A 26960-nucleotide genomic window follows, 5' to 3' on the forward strand; every position below is an offset into this window, starting at 1 on the left:
CACGACAATCCAGTAAGGCAAAACAAAATATGGCAAAAGCACAAGACATTGATAAAATAATGTGTTCATCAACCCAGCAGACCATTAGGGGCTCATCTTGGGGAGGAAGAAAGAAGGAAAAAAAAAAAAAGAGCCAATTATTAAAAGAATTGCTTGATTAAAATGTAAATAAAACCTGATCCGAATCATGTCGTATGTGATGTACGATGTCGAGGCGTCCACATAACGTCTTTGTCCATAAAACGGACCTTCAGAACCCGCGGAAACTAAAGTACATCTAAAAGCGTTTATATCATTACACTCAATTTACACCTTCGTTGGCAAATATTGGGGTAATATAGGCATCAGGATGGACGCAACATTCCACAGTCACAGCAGCAGGGTTTTCTGGGGGGGGGGGGGGGGGGGGGGTAGATGGGGGGGGTGATTCTATCAATCATGGCACTTTTAAACTAGAAGGAACCTTGAATATCGCTTGTGTTTTTTTTTTTTTTTTCATGTCTCTTCCATCGTATTTGGTATCGTTGCAAATGAAAGCTTTCAGAGCGAGTTCCAAAGTAATCGCCGAGGTAGTCCCACTGAGACGGGACTTTAGAGGAAGACGTGAACGTGGAAAAAAGGGTTTGTATTTGGATACGGGGACACGGTTGCTCTCTTGGGAGCTCCCCGCTCACTATTAGTGTGTTGTTGTTTTTTTAGTAACTTGTGAAGCACCTAAAAACTACATGGGAGGAAAAAGCCAGATGAGCCAGTTAATAATAACCGAGGCAGAGTGAGAAGCAAAACTCAAGTGAGCGACATATTTGAAGTAATGGCGCGGCGGCTTCGCATTAGTTGTCGGGTAATTCTTTGGTTAATTTCTCTTCCGTCAGATTCGATAGATCTGCAAATGAAAGCTTTTAGTGCGGGCTCCTTTCCATCCGTCTTCAACCGACTCGTCGCCGCAACACTCATTTTAAAAAGTCGTTCACTTAAAAGTTTGGACGACTTTATTTACATGTAATTTATCTTTCTTTTATTTCTTAGTAAATCGTTCATTTTGGCTGCTGCTCACTGTATCCCTGGCGTCTTTTTTTTAAAAACATCTTGTGCTGAATAAGTTAAAAACTCATTTAAATGACTACTTTGACACTTTAAAGCTTATTTAACGTTCATCCCGGTGAGAAGTTGATTCTCTCCACACCGAGAAGTCAGCGTCAAAACAAATCGGCTCTTAAAATGGTGCGCTATTGATTTTATTTAAACTTTAAAACCTGTTTCAGTTAAAATATTCACTCCGTTTAAGCATCGATCACCTTTAAATGAAGTGTTTTGATTTTATTGTACGTATTATTTCTGTAACCTGTGATGGAGGAATCAATAGCTCCTTTAAAAACTTTACTTAAATAACTGTGTGTGTGTGTGTGTGTGTGTGTGCGTGTGTGCGTGTGTGTGTGTTAAATGTTTCTCCAACAGGTAGTATCAAGCTCTTTGCATTTTATCAAGCATATAAAATATTGTCATTCTGTAACACTTCCTACTGCAAACTACACAAAATCCTACACAAAGTATTGTAATCATCACCTTCATCATATACAGTAGTTAAATATAGTCCATTTGAAATTAAAAACAGATATAGAAGCTAGTTAAATAAATATATACTCCAGTTTTGTTTTGTTTTTTTACTGTACGCTCGCGTGCTGTCCTAAATACTAAAAGGCACCGGGGGCTTGTGAAGAAACTCGGCGTTATTCATGCATATGGAACAAAAAACTCAGCAGCATGTAAAAAGGCTCCTGCACTCGGAGGCCGTAAAGCACTTCCACCTCTCACACTACATGACGATGAAAAGTTTCAACTGTTGCTGGTTCATAATAAAATCACCTGACTGTCTCCTGGTAAGTAGTGTTTAAAAAATAGGTTATCTTGCTATATACTTTTTTTCTGTCTTCAGCCTATAAGACAATCACACGTTATTTTATTTATTTATTTATTTATTTTTAAATCTTTTCTCTGTACAGTACCAGCTGCAATTGTTTGTGTGTAAAGTACCATTTGAGAGATGGCATTAATAGAAGACACCCTGTTCATTCCTGATTATATGAATAAACTGCATTACCGTGGCTCTGTGTTAAATTAGATCTATACTGTTGTGAAAAAGTGACTTTTATTTTTTACCGATGCCCGCGTGGTTCCTCGTCATAGCATATTGTGGTAGTGTCACGAGCCGCAAGCCCTGTCGGGTGTTTCCACTGAGGTGACGCTACTCCCTTTACAATGACTGGTCTTCGGTGCACTCCTTCTCTCAGGCCTCGTGCACACACACACACACACACACACACACACTCCCAACACCATTTAGTGGCCTCCGGCAGCACGGCTGTTCCCTGATGTCCAGTCTATAAATATGAAGCTGAGACTCATCACCATGAAGGAGACACCCAGAGCAGCAAAACAGGCAGCCTGAGGAAGAGACGGGGGGGGGGAACAGAAGTTTATAAAACAGTTCTATTGCTAAATAACTACAATTAGTACATTTCAAGATTACATGCAGGATGAGTGTTTAGTTCCCCACCATGATCTTTTTTTTTTTTTTTTTAATCTCGCAGAGGGGATGAAATCTATTGTTTACAGCTATAATTCACCAGCAGGCCAGAAAAGAAACTGCAATAGTGTAATGGGCCGGGCCAACGCTCGTGAAAACTCAGCGAAATACTGCACACGTTCACACCAGACTTCAACCAAAGAAGAGATTTTCACATTAATATGAAGCATGCGGTACTTGGAGGCGTTTATCTGGGATCCCTGAACTTATCCGCCTGCTGTCACTCATGTGGTTTAGCGTCACAGCCTTTTAACTCGTCATTTTATCCCTCCATGCGTGGTTGTCTTGGGTCTCCCTGTCAGAGTCTTAGAGCAAAACACTGAACCCCAAATGTTGGCAATCAGTGGAAAACTATTGTGTAAGTGAAATCAATTTACCATTTATCTTCCTTAGCACACAGAGTGTGGCAGTGTGGAGCGCAAAGACCTAAATAATATATACAATATGTGTCATTTAATTCATGACTCTACATTATCTTTACATTGATTTACATTTGTCATTGCTAGAACCAGTTTCACTGGCTTCCCTTTTCAAATCACGGTTTCTTCCTAAAACAAACAAGAAAGAAAGGCATTCTGGGAAAAGCAACACATCAGCCCCCTGGCTTCTTCACGACTCCCGCCCTGACAGCAGGACAGGTATTTGAAAGCCTCACCAGTATCTTTGGAACAGAGGTCATGGGTTCACGCTCTTTAGGAACGATGCGGATGTAGAAGACGGCGGGGAAGATGAAGATGAGGCAGGGGGCCGACGTGGCGCCTGAAGGAACAAACATGGGGGGAGAGAGGTCAGGAACCAACAGCGCGTCTTTGTTGCTACAGGAGAATCCCTTTATTTTAACCAGAAAAAGCAAATAAAAATGAGGAGAAAAGGCAAATTTAATGACGTCCAGTAAAAGAAAATCAAACGGTGGTAGGTTACCAATCAACATTACATTATCCTCAAATTACAAAGTGCAGATTAATACCAAGTTATCAAGCAGAGCAAAACCTACTCAGGACGTTTCACTACCTTGAAATAATGACACGTCATTATACAGTGTAAGAATACACACACAGAGTAATACATCAGGAGTAAAGACATTCAAATATTAAATAGGTAAACAGAATATGATGATTTACATGTACTAAGGACATCTAAGACCTGTTTGGTGTGGACGTGATCGTTTATTTTTGCCACAGAAACTCAAGTTGCCGCTAAAAGAGCTCGAGTCGTCATATTTCTTCATGTTTCAGTGCTTGTATGTGTATTTAGGGAAGCCTGGTATGTGCTCCTACACACACACACACACACACACACACACACACACACACACACACACACACACACACACACACACACACACGTGTACATCAATGCAACCACACGTTTGTCGAAGCAGGAACCTTTGAAGCCGCTTTGAAGATGTCCTTGGTGCTCCTTTAGCATTAGCGTTTTCTACTCTGACCTCTGACCTCTGGAGCGTGGCCTCCAAGCTGAGGACAGAGTGTGGCGATAATATTGACTCGGGCTGCCGGTTCAATCCCCGAGCAAACATGCTTTTTAGTTTTGCTTTTACGCTTTTCTGATATAAGTAGCAGTCTTCCTGAAACACCACGGCGCAGCAGGAAGATTCAATTTGCCAAACGTAGATGGAACAAGGAACCAAAATCTTGATCTCTAGGTGCTTCTACACATGTAGGGACCTTAAAACTAACACTGTGGACAATGCGTCAGCTCCAGTTTCGAGCCTGTTCCTCAATGTTCCCATGAGAACCACAGTACTAACCAATGAAGCCGAAGATGCCCAGGATATTGGGAGCGAATATCACCAGCATGTTGATGACGGTGAGCAGAACAATGGCAATGGCGATGTGGCGGATCCAGTTAAAAGACTTTGTGGGGAACATCATATGCAGGATGGCTCTTCGCACCTGCAGAAGTAAATTTGTTTTAGAGGACAACATTAGCAGGTCATAATGACAATAATGGCATTTGGTAGTGAGCATGAGAAGAAAAATAAAAGGATAAAGGTGTAAACGTACAGGGAACAACACAATAGGTACAGTCAGCGTGACAGCAGTGAGGACGGCCACTCGCACACACAGGATCAAAGTGTCATAAGGATCGATCCGGGCGTAAGTGTGCAGCAGTTCAGGCTCCACTTTGTCTGCCGGGAAATCAAAAAAAACTTGATGAATACATGTAAACAGACCATTCATGAACACACATCCACCTAGTATCTATTCATAAACATCCATTTATCCTTTATGCATGCTCTATCCAGATGACGGTCACGGGGGCTGGAGCCGTTAGTCCAATACAGACAAACATCCGGCCAATTTAGAGACGCCAATCAAACTAAGAATCGTGTGTTTGAGGCTAAATAAAAAAACAGAAATCCAAAGAGTTCAAACCACTCCTCAGTTCAAGCCACTGCGCTCATGTGAGCGTCTCTAAATAAATAATACTGCGCTACAGAGTACCACACGTTATAACAAACCGTCTCCACAAGAGGGAGTTTGGTCTCAATAACACAATACTAGTTATTACTGTTCAATAACTTTTCACCACATTACAGGGAAAGAAAAACTGCAACCATGACAACTGCAAATCAGAGTGAACTCAACACAGAAATAGGTCATACTGCACAGTTAATTTTTTTTTTAAAGTTTACTTCCTTCCGAATTTTATAGTAAAAAGGGTTTTAAGTCTCATAAACACAATTCTGTCCCTAACTCATCTTTCCTTTGTCTATTTACCTTCAACCAAAGCGAGCACAGCATGCTTCTCCCCTCCTCCTTTGTAATTTAAACGATGAGAAGCATCCATCGGTGTTTTGAATATGTAATTTGGACGTTTGCACTCACACCCCGGCAGTGAAAACGTAAACAGTGGAGGAGGTGGCAGGGACAACGGCTCTCACCATAAAAGGTCAAGTATCCGAAGAGAGCTGCCAGAAAGTACATGGTGTACATCACAAATATGGAGAGATTGGACACCTTCTGCATCTTCTTCTTTGACGGACTGCAAAGAGAGCACCGACAGTTATGCCGCTGTCACATTTTGCACTGACGTGTCATTCAAACATCGCGGGTCTCAAGAGGGGTGACTCACTTGCGAAGCTCTGTGTAAATGGGCAGCACCTCGGGGTGGCAAACAAAAGCAAATGCCAAGATGGGGATGGTGTAGGCGGTCTGTGTAGATACGCACAAACACATGCTTTTATATTTGTAGGAAACAAAAACAAAGCGTGTCAACGTAAGATTGGAAAATCAAAAATAGGAAGTCTGTGGGGTTTTTTCTGTTTTGTTTTGTCTTGTTATTTTTAACTCCGGCTGCCTACCTGTGAGTTGATGGTGAACATACGCGGGCTGCAGTGGGAGTCGTCGTGCTCATGGACCAGGCTGTGGTTGTACTCATGACTGTGGTCGGAGACATTTAGACTGGCGTGGGTACTGTTGGCGGAAAACTCCTCAAAGGGGCAGGGAATTTGAAACTTCTTGTAACTCACCTGCAGAGAGATGTGGGGGGGGGAAAGAACAAACCCTGCATATAATAAAAGGTGAGATGTAAGGATGGAGAGATGTGTTAGGACCCAGGAGCCCTCAAACAAGATTAGGGTGACTCAGCCTCCAAGTACTTAGGTTTTACTCGCAGGCTTTGATGTGTTTAAGTAGCTCCTATATTGGCCTTATCAACCATAGCCACATACCACTGAAAATAGAGACCAGGGTGGGAAAGAGACGAGGCTAGGGAAGTGGGTAACGTGCGTGCCAAGACGACATGCCAGAATAAATGAAGGCTCTGTGTGAAGAGTCACCGTAATGATGTGACACCGTGTGAACTTACAGCAGTGAGAAAGAAGACCATGCAGCTGAGGGAAAAGCCGCTGGTGTAGCCGAGGTAACCTGGAAATCAAAAGACACGTCGAGTTTAACTTTTATAGGGCACTTTTTGAGTCTTAATGAAGGATAATGCTATTATTTTTCCACTTTTGGGATTTTAAAGAAGTATTAAAAATGCTTTTTTAGTCCATTAATATAAAAATGAGTTACAATAAGAACTACTTCTAAAGTTATTAACAATTATTGGAAAAAAAACTTACAGTCTTAAAGAAAAGGTCCCAAAAATTCAATGTTATTTGCGTAAACGGAATGACCTCACAACACGGTGGGAGAAGGAACAACATATTTACTCTGTGGTATAATGAAGAGATTTAACTGGAACGGAGGCTGTGATTTCCTCTGGGAAAATGACATCTAACGGAGCACCTGCTGGTTCCACGGCCAGTGGTGGGATTAAAAGGGCACTAATTGGTTGACTTTGTTGTAATTGTTGGTTATGTAACTTGGCTTAAAGTCAAAAGAATTTTTTTTTGATGGGTCTTAAACTATAGAAACCCTTTTGAGGAAAAATGCTCTCGTTATAAAAGTTGCACGAGTCAAAATGCAGTGTACAAAATAACTTCCGATAAACTGAAGGATCTGATAATAGCAGCACATGATGAGCCAAAGTAACACTTAATATTTCAAGGGCTTAAGCTATCAAGCAGTAACAGGTTGATATTTAAGGAATACCACTTTTAGATCCAATGTGAAAGAAAAAGGCATTTTGGTTATTATTACGTCCTCTCGACTTCCAAGTCATGCAAAAAAAAAAATTTTTTTTAATCCATCTGTTTACTCTCAATACCACTTTATCCACTTCGGGTTCACAAGGCGCTGAAGCGAACCCGGCTGACTAGAACATCCTGGAAAGGTCACCAACTCATCAGAGGGAAAACTCAGACGGACACTCGTGGTCACACTTCCTGGTATCCGGAGAAAAGCCACACGCAGCGTGTACATTCTTACTGTGAAGCAAGGGCAAAGCCGTACCTCACCGATCCCCTCGGGGAAATTACTTCTCTGCATTTGACCCATCCTATTCATAATTAACCTCACCCACACATACTAGAACCAGTGAGCTCCCGCAGCGGAGACGGTGGGGGTCTGGCAGTGTTCTCGCTCAGGGACCCCCAGTGGGATTCGAATGCAACCTGCGAACATCTGACCTGAAACACACTCGTCTAACCTGGAGGCGATGACGGCCCACCTCCACCACTGTGCAGCCCTAAAATAATCATCTACAAATAACAGACTCCTCTCACCACCTCTAAACATGCAAACATCAGTCAAGTTCACGTCGACAGACGAGGACGGAATACCTCAGATGAAATATAGTTTCACTGGGATAACTCACCGAGTTGTTTCATTAAAGCGAGGGGCAGGATGATGCTGGCCGAGACCATGATGACCAGGTAGTTTCCATTCACGTACCACAAACTGTGTAGAGAGACATTTACTTTGGTGAGCTCAATATTTCCAGCAAACCATGGAAACACAGAGGGCGACAGGAGACAAAAATAGAGCTGATGGTGTAGGATGGAAACAAAATCGTTTTTCATATTCAGTGAAACTGTGTTGTCTGTGAGCACATGTGTGCTCAGCTGCCATTTCTCTGGCCTCCACATCTTAGAAAAACGTGTCCGCTTATGTTTCTTTCCACGCTAGGAATAGACTGTCGCATAAGTCCTGATTTGTGAGACCGTCGTCTACACATCTTATCGCGTTTGTTCTCTTTGAACGCACAGAAAAAATAAAAAATGTAAGGATGTGAGAACACACCTATTAATACCCCCTCTTTCTGTAGGCATCCGTCTTTGTATATGCGGTCTCTCGTAAATAAGCTGTGAAAGCCCATAAAACATCCCTCCCTCACATAGACTAAGTGTCTCACATCACCTGCATGTGTGTGTGTGTGTGTGTGTGTGTGTGTGTGTGTGTGTGTGTGTGTGTGTGTGTGTGTGTGTTCTTAACCCACGTGGGCATGTTGGTGTCAGAGGGTCCTTGCCAAGAATCTGACTGGCTGCACATCACAGAAAACGCTGTTGCATACAATGACGCAACGCCGTAATGTCGGATGAACACAGATGGTGTGAGGTTAAATAGCTTGTTTATTGTCATTTAAATACAGAAGAGACTTGTGTTGTGCTCATGCTCAAGAGGTTCGACAGCAGCGAAACCCGACATCAGTAGCAGCTGGTTCTAATACGCGCTACACGCAGCTTAAGGAAATTATTTTCAAACCATTAGAGACTAATTGTCTCCTAAATCCCATGTGCAGAGAGGTCTTTGTGCCCTGCAGCCCCCTTTTAGGCTGCTGAGTCTGTTATTCTTAACCCCGAATGAAACACAACCAGTGGGATCAGCTGTCAGGCGGGAACGCAGTGATCTGTGAGGCTCGCAGTGCGGGACGGTGCGGGTGTCAAGGAGTGTGTGTGTGTGTGTGTGTGTGTGTGTGTGTGTGTGTGTGTGTGTGTGTGTGTGTGTGTGTGTGTGTGCTTGATGGTAGTCCCTTGAAAGCAGGGGAAGTCACACAAAGCATGGGCCCTTTCGTCTTTGCCCTCCTGGTCAGTAGGTCATATCAGACGATCAGCTTTCACACTTGAGCCTAATCAAGTCTAGCCAAGGTTCAAGTTCAAACCAATGCCGGGTCAAGTTGTTAAAAAGCAAGGTGCAGTCTTGAAGAAATCTCTGAATATGATTTGGCATCTTGTTTCCAAAATTGTTCTGGAGGTACTTTTTTGCAACGTGATATCATGATATATTTGTAATAAGGACTTTGTTCGTAAAGCACCATTCTCGCAGAAGTGCAGCTCAAACTGGTTTACGTACAAATAAATAATGATTCACTTTAGAAATATATAAAGGCAATAAGCTTTAAAAGCAGACCTAAACTAATGAAATACAATACTGCATCTCAAAAATAAACAAATACAAGTGAAAATAATATATAATAAAACTGGAGATGAGGGAATATAAAAAGTTGAAGACATAACAAATGTTAATACGGGACCACAAATAAACTCCCCTTTTAATCCCCATATCTTATGTTCAAGTTATTATTAATGATGCCACGTCTCGCTGTGTATTTACACAGCAACACCCACATTTCCAAAAATGACCATGTAATTCAAATGTATCTCCATGTAGTCTAAGAAACTACTTCAGTTACAGCACCTTGTCAGTTCGCCCACCGCACATCATTACAGTCTATTTAGAGAGGAAGCAGTCATAAATAAAGCCCCAGCGTCCCCCGCCCACACCCTCGCCCCTCATTCCTCTCAGTTCTTGTGACGCCATGGATTTGAGGTTTTGACCGGCTGAAGGAGAGTCGTGTGGAAATGAACAGTGTGTGTCTTCGTTGTTGAAAGTTGGCCCTGAGTTGACCCGTCCTTATGCTCAGCCTTGGAATTTGGCACTCTGTGTCACACCACCTGCTGCTGTCGTTTGTGTGTGTGTGTGTGTGTGTGTGTGTGTGTGTGTGTGTGTGTGCGTGCGTGCGTGCGTGCGTGCGTGCGTGCGTGCAAATTGAAACGTTTTTAAATTGGAACAATAAACTTCATACAAAGTGGACTCTAAATTTGGTGTTAACACAATCTACCTTGACAGCAGAATCACAGCAGTAAAATATATTCATACGCATTAAAAGTTAAGGTATTGCAACAGGGATCTGTGTGACGTACTGATCAATCAGTGGTCAATATTGACGGAATACGGTCAATGGCGAGACAAAAAGTCATGATTTTAGGAGAGCGTACTCTACAGGTGGGCACTTCTGAGCACATTGAACATCTCGTCACACTTTCTCTGTCTGATCTTAACACTCGAGTGGCTCAGTGAGTCTTAAACGTTTTGATTGGGTTGGAAACAGCGCCTCCCTGACGGTGCTGTGTGAGGTCAGTGTGTCTGAATGGCATCAGTTTAATGCACTTCGGAGCGCATCAAGAGATTTGTTTCAAAGGGCATGACATGAAAATGGGAAAACAAATATTAAACGAGCCAGCAGCAAACAGCAAGATGATAGAGAAGGAGTCCAGGCCGCGTGCTTTGATGGTCATCTTTGCGCATGTTTAACAGTTTACGCAATGTTTATCAAAGAGTGTCGGTCCCTGGAGATAACCGCCCGGAGGCCTTCGGCACATCTACATGGGGAGCAGTGGAGAAGTGTATAGTTGCAGGCGCTGCAATCCCTTTTGCGCACAAGGTTTGTTTTTAGATTTGAAGAGGCAGCTGGAATCCACTTCAGGCCGCCGTATCCTTATGCAGAGTGTCTGTGTCGTGTCGTGACGTGAACAGTGCTTGCTCTCAGCGGAGGCTTTATGCTGCGTGCGTATGTAACTGACAGACGCTCAATCGCGAACACTCTCTCCGCCCCCCACGGTGTCGCTCAGCCAATTCCAAGCCTCCAGTCTCATCACACCCCCCCGACTGACCGAATCAATACACGTTGCCAAGTGCAACATTCGCTGCCCACATTGTCTGCCAAGCCCCTGTGACCCTGTACACAGTGTCTACAATCGGGGAGAGTCACCTGCTTTCTGTCAACGCCGGAGTGCACAGTGCTATGCGTGTTGTTAAGTACACAGAATGACGATACTCACTCGGAATCAGGCCCAACTTTCAGGAAAGCTTGAATAACCAGCGGCAGTTCAGATTTGACAATGTAGAGGTAGCTGGACATGGCTGTGAAAACACAAGACAGAGGGAACATGAAGTAGTACGGAGACGTACAAGACAATGTCAAGAGAGCAGTTACCACGTCATGTTTATGATGTTGTTTGTTTGAAACTATAAACCCACTGATTTGTAGCATCCTGTGTTCGACGGAGTCCCAAAATAATACAATCAGTTTGATGACAGATAACAGACAAAATTTCCAACAAAAAAAATGTGGCGCATTCCTCATGACAGTTGATTATTGATAGATAAATTAAATGTCACTCAGACATGATTTAAAAGGGAATTTCACAGTTTTTCACTCCAGTGAAACAAGCAAAAGTGCTGATGCAGACAGTCATCCTCTCAGCTCGCTCATGCAATGTCACTGTTTGGTTTGTGTTTTTCTCACTGCTCTCTATGCAGAGTCCACAAAGACCATCACCCACCTCCAGCACCGAGTGCTCACACTTTCTGCCTCCAGGCCGCAAGTACAGAAATGTGAAACTCAGAACTGTCAGACTTAAAAACACCTTCTTCCCCACTGCCACCAGACTCCTGAACAGCTGACAGGAGTCACAGACTAAAAACACATTCAGCACAATTACACGTGATTCACACTGCTTCTTATCGCTCCTATTTTACTGTTTGTATATTAACACTTGGAAATCTGTTTTGTTTACACATTATAAACAGCATTTATGAATTGCACTGTTATTTTACCTTTTTATATATGCTATTTTATTTATATAAGCTTGTATATATTTTAAATATGAAATTATATTTATATACACTTATATATATATCATATATGCTATTTTTTCATGGAACTAAAACATGTTTGCTTAAGTAGTTGGCTGATACAAAATGGTAAAAGAAAACTAAACAGCAGATTTTCATTAAGAGATCATTTTCTTGCACAGTAGAGGGGGGTGCATCATTCCTGGAGATACTGTAATACCAAGTCTAAGGCCCGGAAGCGATGCCTACAATGGGTCTGCGGAGAGGGACTCATTCCCCGTACTGTCAACATGAGTCCCGGTGTGACACCAACACAACGTTTATTTAAGATTTCATCCAAAACCAAAAGAACCCTGAGCATCACTGCCATTGATCTCATGTGTTTAAAAGACACTAAAGAGGGTTTCTTTTTTAACTAAAGTCTGCTCATATCTGTAGCTTTACGTGAGGCTTGTTTGGGAACCGGTGGCATTACGGGGACTCTTCAGTATGTGGTCAGACTGTTCAGACTGCGTTTCCAAACGGATGAGCTATAATCACGATGTAAGCTTTGATGCTTTCATATGTGGTCTGGTTCATCCAGCTGTGCATTCACATGTGTTATTCAGATTAGTGCCCCCAGTGCTGATCCTGTGTTAATACCAAGTGTTAGTGACATCAGTGAGCTAAAAGTAACACCAGTGTCTAAATAAGTCAACTCAAATTCATTCGGAGTGATTAGAACTGCCTGAGCTACTAAATGCTCCATGAAAAATTATACATTCCATTTTTGACCATACTGATTTCGCTGGTTGCGCTATAAAATGTAATTAATAATGGAATAATCATTGGTCTCAACAAATCCTTGGTCAATAAGACACATGCTTTTTAGTGAACAGGACAAACTCTCGTCAAAGTTTTCAACGCAGAGTTCAAAGATCGTTTAGCTCTCCCATTTTTTGCTTTCAATACTTCTTCAATTCCATACTTACAACTAAAAGCAAAAACTAAATCAGTACCGGCAGGCGAAGTGAAGTATTTCATTATTCTGAGAGAAGAGACATTGCAGACATTTAACTCATCTGTGAGAGCTAATTCACGAAGCCGCTGTGGCTCCTCACCTCCGATGTTCTGCAGGGTGATTGCGATCCCAGCGGCCATTTTTCCAGGAGTGCCGAAGGCCCTGAAGCCCAGCTGCTCATAAGCTCGAATTCCTGTAAAAAAATTACAAACAATACTATTTGATCTCATTTCCAGAAATGGCCCTGTAGGTAAAGCAATAAAACCAAAAATAAAAAAAGATGCTGTACATCTGCAATAAGAGCATGTGAAAATGTTCAAAAAGACATTTTAAACTATGGCGCATGATATTACAAAAGAAATTCAATAAATGTTCCTCATATAATCAGACAAAAATCTGATTACGGAACTTCTTGTAATATAAACAATTTAATTGTAATTATAGAGGTATTTCTTCGCTTAAAGGAAGAGACGGGACACAAGGCTTACCCACAATGCCAGAGGATTTGAGCAGCAGATGAATAGAGTACGATGATAAAGCTGCTACCGCAGTCAGAAGAAACCTGTCACACAATACACCAGGGAGAGTCGTACAATTCTATGTCATTATGAATCCATCCATATTAGCCTCATCCTGTACTCCTTGTCATTCTATAGGTCGTCAGGGATTACAATCCTCACACACCACTTGTATACTTTAAACCAATTATAGATAAGTCGTGATGTACTGGGAACAGATTTCAGGTTTTGTCTTACGTGATCTTTGTGTTACTCTTGAGAAGTTCAGGCACAGCAGCTCTAAACTGGCGGGATTTGAATCATTGTTTTTGCATCTTAACACTTAAGCTGTGCGTCACATAAAAACGCATCACGAAGCCAACGATTAAAACAAATCACGGAACAAGAAAAAAGAAAGTTGAAATAACAGGTTATTTTATGAATCACAACAAAAAATGTAATCTATTGTTGGTGGTGAATAGATTTAGCCTCACACAGATGAAAACACTGTTTCCTATAACCATTCATTCTCTATCGTTATAGTTTCCCCATGAGCCTGAGCATTGCAGCACAAATCCCTCACCTCTCTCAGACGTATCTCCAGCTCTAAACATACTTATTGTAGTCAGATGTAAATTGTAAAATCATTACTGCTGCTCAATGTCTACAAACAACATCAAACTTTGACATCCACCGAACCAGCGCTCGGAGAAAACTTACCTCAAAAATAGTTATGAGCACAAGGTCTCACAGTATCTATTTACATTGCGACTGGGTCCCGATTTTATATCAAGAGCAGGCGGTAATCTTGATTATATATGTTGCATAAGATCAGAGTCATATCACAAAACAGGATTAAACACAAACACTGTAATGACACGTAACAATAAGGAAGGAACAGAAAGGAAGAATAAAAGATGTGCCGATGTACATGAAAAGATAACCCTTCAGAACTAATGTTTCTGTTGCCTTTTTTATGGATAATTTGAGCATTAAACATCATGTTGTTGCTTTCGTCATCATGTCTGTAAATGGAAAATGAACTAAGATGAGTTTCACACCTTCCAGTGAAATCAATCAGCCTCAGACTGATCAAAACATCAGCAGGCCACTTCGTCTCAGAGCTCCACAAACCTTTTCATTAATATTACCTCCTGACTATATATACACTTAAATATGTGACTACATGCATTATTTAATCAGAATGTACAACCGGTGTTGAAATCGGCATATTCAAGTATTTTTGAATACATGGTTTATTCCGATTCAAGGATCACAGATCATTGGTCTGGTATGTCTGTTCATGGTTCCCATAACATGGAGTATGATTCTTGACACTCAGTTATTGTTTCCAGATCCTGTCTAGTCTCTTTTAATCTGACTCATCAGATCTTAACATTTTTTCTGTGGTTATACTGGATCCTTATCTAGAACCCTGATAGATTCTGCTGGCGGGCCCTTCCTCCCTTCTCTTCAATCTTAGTCTCGAAAAGCTTTTAATCAACAGTATACCGGTCTATGGTTTAATTCATGTCTCACTCTTAACATTTGTGTTTGAATTCTTGCTTTTCCTTGTCTAGATCCATCTGAGCTCCTCCATTCCTCCCTATCCCGATGTGTCGATATATCTCACATGATGCTCGTTAGACTCGACACACCTTCTCTATGTATAAGCTGTTGGCTTCTGTCAGGTTGTCGCTGTGTTGCCTCATTTTGTATCTGTGTAAAAAGTTAAATCCTCTATACCCGCATTCTCTCATCTGCAACATGTCACTTCCACCGACTGCTTGCTGACCCAGTAAAAAAAAAAGGGGGGGGGGGGGTTTTCTTAAGAGATGTTCTGCAGCTTCCGTCATCATGGGAGCTTAAAAACTGAAGTTCTTGGATTTACAGTAGAGACAAACGACGGAGCCAGCTATTATTCTAGTCTCCCACTTGTTCTCTCTGCAGCTACATAAACACAGACGGCACAACCGAGACCACCTGGGTCATGGTCGGACAGCAGAAGTCTGCATAGAGACCATTACGAGGAATCTGTGACGGTCTGCATGGAGACCATTTCGGATTCCTTGTAAAGGGTCTGTGGGCTCAGTTATTCTGAGCTGTGGCCTTTCTTGGGCCTATATGTGACACAGAGTGAGGATGAAAGACTAAGACAAGGGATATGAATAGAGAGGGCTTATCATGTTAAATATATGGAACAAAATTCTGTGGCATACCAATTCGTATGTCAGTCCCTCATATACATTTAGTCGCAATACTTCTACGTGTACTTCTATTAGTACATGTTGGCATGCCCGCGGTTTGAGGCTGAGTCTGGACGCCTTTTTGTGTGGAGTTATTACTGTACGACTGTTGATTTTCTCAGAGTTTCCGTCTAAATGGTGCATGAAATTGCTCATGGGTGTAAATGTAAATGTGTGAGGTTGTCCTTATCTCTGTGTTTGCCCCGGGATTAACTGTTGACCTGTCCAGGGTGTTCTTTGCCGTCTTCCAACTGAGGCCTCATTTAGTAAGACCCTTTACAAAACATGTTAAATTGCTTCCTGTTAGTAGATCGGCTTCTGCGTGTGCACCCAATGACAAGTTTGTGCCTATTTTCAAGCCCCAACCTTTATTAGAACAGACCCTTGGGTGTAGTAGAGAAGATGTATGAATGGTTTAATATAAATGTGGGGCAAACTGGTTTATCGTAAAAAGCATAAACTAAGTCAAACAGCTAGTCTGGATATGTTTTATTCGTCGACCAAAACCTTATGGGTAGACTCATTTTGAAATGCGTGTTAAAAGTTTTACAGGGTTTTTTTGTGAGACGCAATGACATCCTGGGGTCTTGGTGGCTTTCCTGGGAACATACCCACAACAAGTCGCTTCCAGGAATTACTCATTAGTGTTATTGATCAATGCTGGTCGGTACATGCTGTTTTCTTCAGCCAGGCAAGACGTTCCCATTATGAACCCGTCTAAATGCTAAACTACACTAACCAGCTGCAGCTGTATTTAGCGGATGAAACGGGAGTGGTAACCTTCTCCTCTGACTCTGCTCAGGAAAGTCAACACCGGGAAGTCTGTTTCCCAAAATGTAAACCGATTCTTGAATAGAAGCTGTTCAAAGCATGCAGCTGTGCAACATGAAAATGAATCGCTTTCTGTTTGGCATGCATTTGTTTACTCACAAGAAAAGCAGTATGCCAGTGTTGGCCATGGCATAAGCCAATCCCAGGATTCCACTGCCCATAATAGCATTGCCCAGGTTGAAGACTGACATGCCAAAAGACGTCTTCCCTTCAAACTATAAATAAAACAACAGCATACGTTAAATACCAAATGGTAACATCATACATGGTGTTGTTAAATGATCTCTTACATCTGTGAAACGAATAGGCTTTTTTCCATCAGCACTGGGCAGGAATTCTTCATTCTCCAGTCCTCCATCAGGATCATCAAATCTAGAGGGCAATATGCATGGCTGTTAAAGGATGTTTCTTCAATTCACCATCTTAAAATGTGCAGATATGTACTGTGTACAGTATATTACGTGCTCAATTAATGTGTAGCAGATATAAACACAAAAAGCCAGTATAAAGTCCTCAGCACAAATGTCAACAAACATACCTGACTGTTTGAGTGCCATTTCTGTGAAAGGATCCACCAGTTGCGAGGAGCACAAAAACAAGGTGAACATGCATTTAAAAGAGCAAATATTATGCAGGAAGTAAGTCATACTGTATGTGGCTCACCACATCTGTTAACCTGATCTAGTCCAAACCTATGTTTTTAGCTTTTTTTTTTCCCAAGTAGTCCAAGCTTAAATAATTCCGGATGTGGTTTTCACATAAGTATAACTACAGAAAGTAATAAGTGCTTGATACATGCTGTGTTAAGCTTTCGGGGTAAAGTCACTGTTCAGCCATTCATTTGTGCAGTATGAAGGTAGACTACTCACTGATCCTCCTCCAGTAAGGTCTTCATTGGTACACCTGCGTCATCAACGAGGTCATGACTTTTACCGTTGGCTAAGATGTTGGTCTCGGACTGAGAAGGCTCCATCGTGCAGGCTTTAACAGATGACTTTTGGTTGGCCGGCGTCTACTGAAGTTGATCCTTCTGAGCGACTTAGAACCTCAACGATCTGAAACAGACGGGAAGAAAACATTCGTCACGATCATATAGACGAAAAATATTGTCTGGGCGGTCAATCAACGCTTGTGATGCATTCACGTGTATTCAGTATTTCTCTCTTTGTTTCAGGATTGGAAAATTTAAAAAGCCAAGAAAGTTCTTCCATTCTATATTTGTTGTTGACACCGTTTTATCCAACTGTTGGTGGTGATGTACCAGGTGACTTTGGGCGAAGGCAGGGTGCACACCACTCCACAGAGGAACAATCACACACACTAACACCAACTTTAGGTCACCAAGTCATCTGAAACGGGTTTTTCAGAACTGTGGGTGGAAACCGGAGCACCAAGAGAAAACCCTCACATGCAGCTGGACTCAAACGGCGGGAGTGCGAACCACCACACCAGGCAATTAGCAATCTAAAACATTCTGTGGCGTTGTCTTACATTGTCATGGTCACTATCAATCAAACCAAACCACTTTGTGTAAGTCGAGGAAGTGAATTGTTGCCTCAAAAATTGCCCAAATGCATAAATGACTGTGTGACTGTCTGTCTCTTTGATTTTTGCCTTGTAAAGGCGTTTATCCTGAATCCACCCATAGTCAGCTGGGTTTAAGTCCAGTGCCCTGCGACCCTGCGACCCTGCGGGAGGCAATTTTTACACACATTTCACAACGTTTTCATGAAATTTTCAGTTGTTGGTACAGCAAACATGCACCAGCAACCTAGGTTTTCTCCAAACACAGGCTTGGTTAGAAGAAGTGAGCCTATACAACCGTTCATTAATCTCTTTTTCTGAAACCTCATGGTTGCTACATAAAAGTAAATAATTAAAACTCAAACTTAAAATCTTTATATTCATTGCAGATCATCAGCACAGAGAAAAGCAAACAAGGCCGAACCTCTCGCACAAAGGTCAAAGTCTGTTTCAGTCTCTTTGACTGATGTTTGTTCTTTTTTTTGTGTGTAAAACCACAGGATTCCCAGAGCTTCTGTGGAGATTACACACAACGACACAGTGCCTTTTCTGATGTATGAACACATAATATGATCAAACAAAACGGCAAATTACTCACAACAAGATGCCTCAAATTACCGAGAAAGCGGAATCGTAAAACGGTTATTACTGTAACACTCTAATTATACATACTTTCAGCTGGTGAATGTAGGGTTTGCAGTGATCACAATTACAGTCAGAAGGGTAAAGAAGGTATTTTTGTCTTCATCGAATGGGAAAGTATTAATCAAAGATAACTTAGCGGCAGTATCACATGGCCACTGCGGAAACAAATGGATGTTCTTCACTGTTTCAGAGTGATGGACAATGGTGTGTTGTTGGCAGCTTCCGCTGTCATCGATGTACAGCAGCTCGATTGTCTTCAGAGCGTCTCCTCTGCCAGAGGATCAATGTCACTGCTATTCAGACTGTGTGACTGAAGAGTGTCACTCATACCAGCGCAGCTAGGAAACACATCTGAGGGCGATGAAACAACGTGGGGCCCTGCTTGATTCTAGGACACAATGATCGGATCCGGGGGGGGGGGGGGGGGGGGCAATAAATTCATAAATATTATCTGTAGAACTCTATATCTGAGGACAAACGAGTGCCCTAACCCCTATGAGACCTTTCTCTAGTTTAACCACAAATGACTTTTACTTGCACAGAGTTGACATGCCCTTTAACGTAGCCTCAGACGTAAAAGACCTCACTGTCAACATTTCCTGTTGCAACATGAAGCGTAACAGTGATCGGTTCCACAGATTAACAGTTTGAAAAAGGAGTCACGCAGTTATGTCATTATTGATCAGCAGAATACGGGTTGATTAAAACATTGAAAACTTAAAAAAAAAAAAAAAAAGAAGAGGAAAAACACTCATCAGGAATGTGAGTACTGTGCCACTTGCTGTGAAAATGATCATTCACAAGGCTGTAAAGCAATGGATACCTGTGTTTACTGTAAATACAGCAGACGGCTCCTGGTGCTGGTGCAAATAAAGAATTTCACTGAAGAAAATGTGCTCAGACAAGACTTTCCCCTAACACTCAAACAATAAGTAGACAACATAAAAAGTGGAAAACTACTTTGATTAAGTGACAAAATTCCACATATGTGGACAATGATATTTTAAGTATTGGCTATTAAAAGAATAATTTCTCGGGGGAGATCAGCAGTTTCCTCATGATAATTACTGGGTAATTACAGTTTGACAGGTTTCAAAAATATCACATTATCACAGATGAGATCTTTTCTTTAATTAAGTGTCAGATTGACCAACAAGACCACATCAACACTTGACTACTGCTCCTCCCTTGAAGGCTTAATACAAACATAAGACGTCCTACTATCAGGTGAATCTTTCTATCATCTAAGAAACATGACCATGCAATGTTCTTACGTTCTGCACGCACATCTGCCGCAGTGACACATACGTCGACAACGAGTAATGTCAGTGTCTAAATATCTGACATGAAGGGTAATGGAGATATCTGGGATTAGGTTTCTGTTTAAAATCTTCTCATGGAAACGTTGCTGGTACTATTTCTGCAGTGTAATTTCATCTTGTGATGTGCAGGAAGGCAGGTCGGACAGTTTAACTCCACGTGTGTCCAAGAACATTGACTCGAGCTTTAAGCCGACTCCACGACGCAGACTGCAACGCTGCAAATTGTTTCCTTATATGACGGTCATGACGCGAGTCCTTCGCTTGCGTTATGTTCACAGGTTTGCAAAAGATGTGTACATTAGCGAGAGCAGGAGTTTTAACACAGTTGGAACCAAATATATTATAAAACCCTGTAAATACTGACAACGCCAAACTTTTCTCAAACTTTTAGTACTCGTTACATTCTGAAAATATTCATATTTAATGTGCTATGTTCAATATTCCTATACTGAAACGGGAACAGCAGTGACTTGTACAGATAAATTGAAAGTTTTTCTTTGTTTTCTTATAAAGTCAATTGCACAGGGCGAACTGAATTTTCTTGAGAGCGTTTTTTTGCCCCCCCGGGTTTTTTTTTTATTATTTAAATTTTTTTTAATAGCATTATCAAGATGAAACATATCACAAGTAAATTGGAGATTTCTCTTTTAAATAGTCACGAGTATTCATGAGAATTGTCTTTCTCTTCAAAGCAGTAAAGTAATCCTCGTGTGGATATGAGCTATGAAAATCGCTCGACTGTTTAATGATACTGAATACAGATCTCTGTCAGGGAAAAATGTCCCATGAGCATATCCTCTTCTCCTGAACAGCAGGACGGCCACCTTACACTCCCGGAGCCCCGGCGAGCTCTGTTATGTAAGAAATCAGTCATGATGGAGCCATGTGAAAGTCCCAGTTGGAGTTAGTGAACTTATGGAAATGTTGAGACAAGAGGATTAATGACTAATACCTTTTTTTTTATTCTGTCGGTCCCAAACACTCCATAATGACAATTAATTATTTTACCAGGACATGTCTGAACAGCATTCTTCAGAACGTATTCCGCTCTATTTCTGTGATGGCTGGGACATAAAACACAATAGGAAAAGGAAAAGCGAGGAGACAGTGGGGAGCCTTTGACAAGCACATGTGAATGAGAAACTGCCCATGTGGCACGAGGTACAGCCAAGAGTGCCTGGCAGCACCAGCTCATCCAGATCCACGTGCCTGCTGAGGACGGAGGAAACAAAGTCGTGTCCCGTGCTATCAGCCAGCACCTGAAATACTCACACCACTCATATGCTATGAAATGATCCTCAAAATACATTTATTGTGGAGTAAATGTCAAATCTGTTTAAGGGAAGAAGACAAATTATCACCCCGAATTTCACCCTGAAATCAGATGTGTTACACATTTCTAGATAGGAAAATCAGCTCGATAGCACAGCAGGCAATGTTTCTCCCACTATCAGCTAACGGGACTGTTATTTTTCTACAATACATTCTCCAAATATTTTCAGCCTAGATATGCGACATTCAAATGCGATAGTAACTTCTTGCATTCCACTGTTATTTTGAAGGTCTTTCAAGTGGTTATGATTGTGGAATTAAAAAAAAGAAAAATCAGAATGAAAATGTAAGAAAATATTCAGCAAATCCATTATTAAATACAGAAAATTGCCAATATATGGTTAAATAACTCAATCACCTACAGCGCTGGGTGGATTTAAAAAAAATGTAAAAAGCGTTTTACTGATCCCCAGTTAGTTTAACTCATTAAAAGTCCAACACGTGACTCTTTTACATCAGCACAACAACAAACAATAGTTAGAATAATGGAATTAATTTTGCTTTCGAACTGATGTTTCGAACACCGGTGTGAGCTCCAAGTGTGAATGTTGTTGTGACTATTGTTTTCATATTTCATAACACACATTTTTAAATAGCAACGCTATTCATTCATACTCCACCGCCTCATCCACTGAAGGTGGCAGAATGCTGGAGCAGCTCCCAGCTGACAATGAGTTAAAGCAGGTTACACCCTGGATGGGTCACCAGTCCGTCAGAGGACAAGCACAGAGAGAAAGACAGACTCACACTAACGCCGACGAGGAACTAGTTTAACCAAAGCTGCGCATTGTTGGGATGTGGTAGGAAACCAGGGAGAGCGTGAAAACCTTTCAACCCGAGACATGAACCGGAAATCTTCTAACCACTACGTCCATGTGCAACTCTCTCTGTAACATTAGACAGCCAGTCACCAGTACAATTAGATTGTGGCGCAAGCATGCTGTTTGCTCATTGGCTCACTGATGCTGATGAGATTTACTCCTAGGTATCAAAGCCATAAAGGTACTAATTTGAAGAAACGGAAGCGGTGAGGTTCCAGGTTGAACACAACTCCTGTGGCGCTATCTGCATTTTGACAGCCGTATATATAAATATATTTATATATATTACTATGTTCAAGGTTTAGTATTTACAATAAGTGGCCTTTACAAGAATTTTTTTCATAGATAAACCCTTGATATCCAACTCAGTACAGCAGAAGAGCTGATAAAACATCAACCCAGTACACAATATTATTCAAGGAACATGCATGTCTCTTTATCATCCAGCTCCCTTTTCACACACAGACTGAATTGTTAAAAAAAAAAAAAAAAAAAGCTTTGTGGAAAGGAAGCAGCACCACTACAGAGCAAACCGAATTATAATATAATTGAATATGCTCCTTTGCAGGGAGGCGGTGCAGTCTGGGTTTACGCGAGGATTGAGATGACAATATAAAGCTCAGCTGTCATACCAGTGATGATTTGCAGAGCGACACGCAACAGCCTGACAACGTCAGACGTGTCCTGGCGACACGTGCGATATCAGCTGGACTTCTCAAATTTACTTGAATCCAATGAAGATGAAATTGCATTTTATTTTTCTCTCTCTCTTCTGACTGACTCTAGTGACCTTCTCGACATCATCATGATGACTCAGAATCAAATTTCAGCTTCGCAGCTGTGCAACACGCATTTTGTGTGAATTGGTCCAGAACATTTCGCTGCACATCTTCATCAAGTTACAAGTTGGTACTGATCCAGTAGGTCATTAGTCTGGGAAACCGCAAAAAAAGGTACGGATGTGCGCTGTTAGGAGGCTAATGACTGACACATCCTGATCGAATTAGAATACACACACAAGGAAACACAAACCACAAGAAACATCTGCACAAGACGGGGCAAACAACAATAAATCGTGCTTTTTTTTGTGTGTAAGTACATTTTTTGACACTACATGAGCAAACCAGTTAATACAACCTGATTATTTCATCCATTCAAACAGTAATATTTACAATTATTTGTAGCAACAAGTGAAAGCCTAAGTATTTAAATTTAAAATGCCAACTGGATACGATTGCTGGTGTTTAGGCTGTTTCGTCAAGATTATGTAGAAGTAACAAGAAAGTCAAATAAATACCTTATTGAACACCATAAGTAGTAGTAACACAGCTGTTTGACGAGCTGAATTCTATTTTAAAATCAGCATTTATTTTCATTAAAATATTATTAAAAGGAAATGCACAAAGAAGTGCTAATAACAATATAAAAAGGTGTGCTTCACTCTGTGCTTGTCTACTGGAAAATGCAGTACATTCACAAATGTTTTGAAGATGACCTCTTTTTACTAGTTTGCTACATTTAAAACCTGCAACATTGAGCACATTTTTAGGAATCTGCATCTTTCATTTGGAACAAAGGTTAAATCCAATGCCTTTCTTATCACAATCATTTGCTCAGGGACACACAGTGGTGACCTACAACAGTATCATTCACGACAATGTGGCTTCACCAGTGGTGTGTTCGTCACTGTATTTGCCACATTTATTCATTGTCAGCTGAGCCCGGTGCAACACACACTTGTGTAAAGAAGAAACATGACGGTAGAAGTGTTGTTGGGACGCAGGTGTGACTTCGGACCAGTTTCACAATCGTCTGTGCAGTGTTCCATTTTTACGTTCCACGGCCCTCGGGAGACTCGTGGCGTCTTTCATTGTATTGTTTTGATTGTGTTGGCCTGTTTGTATTCTGATCCGCTGTCACAACTCTCAGAGTTATTTGTATCCGACAGAATATTAAGAGTGATGGGAGTTGTTTTACCACCTGGCAAACATAATAAACTATCTCCAGGTCTCCAGAGGAAAATATTTGCGTATCATCAACTCCTGGATGTTTTCCAACTGGTCACACGCTCTGCTTGCCTGATGTCTGGTGATGAGAGGGTTTTTCCTTTTTCTCTTCACCTGAATACATCTGCCTGCTTCCGCCAGTGAACGTGTTGATTATGAACCACAACTGTGACGTGATGCTGACCCTAAATGTGCGTGTTATATTCTAACATTGTTTTCATTGTATTTGATAGTTTAGGCCGCTTTAAACTTGGTCCATCAAGAATAGTTGTTCAATTTGATGCCAAGTATCTGGTTATTTATCGTCTGTGATTGTATATATGAGCCACATGGGACATTTTCAGCCGGCATACATGAGCTTGCGTACACATATTTTGGTACAGATTATCCATTAGGGGGAAAAAAACTCATGGGATAAACCCTAAAATATGCACTTCAACCACACTAAAATCAATACATTTAAATTTAATGTTAATCCCTTGTATCAACAAATAACAATGACTTTCTAATGACATTCGTATAAATAGACTATAGCACACGTGACAGTCAGGCCAAACATACAGACTATGTACCTATGAACAAAGATAATAATAACCTCTGGAGTGGTGACACGTTACACTTGAGCTGACTCAAACGCAGATATTCACAGGTCCTTTCAGTGTGACAGATGAGTGCAGCTGGCCCGAGTCCCACACAGATAAAACACCACACTGCACACCTGTCCGTCCAGCTCCTGCTCCAACTCTCCAACTGCTTGATCACCGCACGGGATGAGGTGACTGACCGCAGTCACGTTTATCTGCTCCCTCCCCACCGAGATGAAGCCCCCATGTTTCGACAGGGACCAAAGTCAAAACATACGGGCCACTCTCCACCTTGAACACACAGACAGGTGTTCTCTGAACTCCCCACCCAGATCCCTCTGAATAATTATTGATTCCTTCCTGTGTTGTACCAAGGCCCCCCTGCAACACATGTCTTTTTATGGACAGTCAAAAGGTAAGATTTAAGAGACTGGAGGGGATTAGGCACCTTCTTTTATATAATTTCAACAGCTGGTGCACAGAAATAGTCACATTGAAAGATCTGAACTAACAGTCTTCAACACACGTAAACACTGAGCATGTTGCTAAGAGCCATGATGGTAATTCCCAGATCCTCAGCATCCTGTGGTCTTATACAGTCAGCTGACGAGGAAGAAAATCTCAACAAATTCAACAGTGTGAATGAAAGAAATGCAGCAATGGACTTATCCGTGTAACTAAGTTTTCAGTCACATTAAAAACAAAACTAAATTTGTTGTTTTCCAACAATAATGACAGGCCAGCATCGCATGTGCTGAACTAAGAGAGAAGGTGGAATAATGTGCAGCATTAACGTCCCACACAATGCGCTCTTCCTCCACATGGGTATATTTAGTCCACAATAACAAAAGGCGAAGCTTTAAAGGGCTGCTGTTGCTCTTTGCTGCAGTTTATTACTCACGAACTGACGCGGACTGGGTGCTCTATCGCCGTGTTGGCGGGCTGAAGTGTAAAAGTCGCAGCCCACTTTAATCGTTTAGTTCAGCTTTGGGCGTTTTTGGTAGTTTTGGAGGAAACGCGCCTGTGCGCTCTCGCGGTGCCATGTGGCGCACAAACGCCGAGTTTGTCCTAAAGGCGCTGGGCTGAGAAACCTGGGAAACTCTTCCTGGGAGCTCATCTTTGTACGGAAACATTAGAAAATGTCGAAGTTCTGCCTGAAAAATCCCGAACAGTTTGCCGAGGCGCAGCAAACACACGCACACACACACACACACACACACACACACACACACACACACACACACACACACACACACACACACACACACAAGTCGTGTGTAAGTGCGCTCATGTGTCACTGGGAGTCACGTAGGCGTCCAGCGACCTGTTGCAGGGGCTTTGTTTCAACTTTAACGCTTTATTGGCGTTAATATTATTTATTTATCAACAAAAAAAATAAATATAAATCGAGTGTGGGACAAAGAAAAGATGGACAACCGTCTGTCACTTACTCCTTGAGCCACATGGTCGTGTCATCTGGACTTGGCGCTCGCTGCCTGGGGACTCTTGCTTTCTTGCTTTATTGATCATCCCGGATAATGGGGGGGCCATGTGTGAGCCAACAAAGACTGCAATATGTCCATTCTGCGCTTTCTAATAGTACTGTTTTAACTGGATAAAGAAATAAAACATATTCTACTATAAAGCTTTACATGGTGCGTTAGTGAACAGCAGTGAAAGCAGTTGAACACAAATAACCGCGTCTCCTCTATTTGCCATTAAAGGTATGAGATTTGTTCAGTCTTACCAAACGTTGTTGTCACGAAGCTCTCGGGTTTAATTCCACTGGTGATAAAAAAAAAACAAAAGCAAAAAAAAAAAAGTGTTGATCAATGTTGTTGTCCTTCTTGCGTCTAATTCTTTATTATAATTGTTCTCTTCAGTGCAGCGCCTATATCTTTGTACGTTGGGTGTTTACGCACATTCGGACCGCTTCTCCCCACGGCGGCGGCTGCAAAATGTGCTTGTAGAAATGGACGGCATTGTAAAGGCGTCTGAAAGCTCCGCTGTGGGGGTCGCATAAGGTCCGCCTTCTTTGCGCCCCCCTTCACCCCCCCCCCCCCCCCCCCCCCCACGCCCAGTTACCCCCCCACCCCCCACCCCCTCGGGCGCCCGAGCCTGGTGCCTCTCTGCAGGTGAGGGCACTGGAAGGAAAACTCAACACTTTGTTTGCTCCAGACTTTTCAGAGAACATTCATAAATAGCTTCCAATGTTTACAATACCTTAAAGCCTCAATGGATGTGTGGCGCACTGGGGGGGGGGGGGTGGAGCGCATCAATTTGGCAAAATCTGGAGAATAGTTTT

General features: G+C 41.8%; 1 protein-coding gene across 1 annotated transcript; it reads right to left on the reverse strand.

The window, feature by feature from the left end:
* Positions 1–1981: 1981 nt before the first annotated feature.
* Positions 1982–26631, reverse strand: LOC308108592 (sodium-coupled neutral amino acid transporter 3-like). The gene is made up of 16 exons (XM_080461678.1): positions 26403–26631; positions 17291–17476; positions 16712–16793; positions 16521–16636; positions 13336–13409; positions 12948–13040; positions 11052–11133; positions 7808–7890; positions 6416–6474; positions 5910–6077; positions 5681–5760; positions 5490–5590; positions 4609–4733; positions 4353–4497; positions 3240–3343; positions 1982–2442 (listed from the first exon to the last, which is right to left on the reverse strand). The coding sequence occupies exons 2-16, from the start codon at positions 17392–17394 to the stop codon at positions 2338–2340; spliced, it is 1521 nt and encodes a 506-aa protein (XP_080317804.1). The 5' UTR covers positions 17395–17476; positions 26403–26631; the 3' UTR covers positions 1982–2337.
* Between the last annotated feature and the right edge of the window lie 329 nt (positions 26632–26960).

The sequence above is a fragment of the Lipophrys pholis genome (assembly GCF_963383615.2).
Source record: "Lipophrys pholis genome assembly, chromosome: 4".
NCBI lineage: Eukaryota > Metazoa > Chordata > Actinopteri > Blenniiformes > Blenniidae > Lipophrys > Lipophrys pholis.

Excerpts from the sequence above, each read along its gene's own strand:
- LOC308108592 (XM_080461678.1), bottom strand. The coding sequence starts at position 17,394 with ATGGAGCCTTCTCAGTCCGAGACCAACATCTTAGCCAACGGTAAAAGT. Across the intron at positions 16,794-17,290 it reads ACCTTACTGGAGGAGGATCA|ATTTGATGATCCTGATGGAG; the intron begins GTGAGTAGTCTA and ends ATTGCCCTCTAG. Across the intron at positions 6,078-6,415 it reads TGGTCTTCTTTCTCACTGCT|GTGAGTTACAAGAAGTTTCA; the intron begins GTAAGTTCACAC and ends ATCTCTCTGCAG.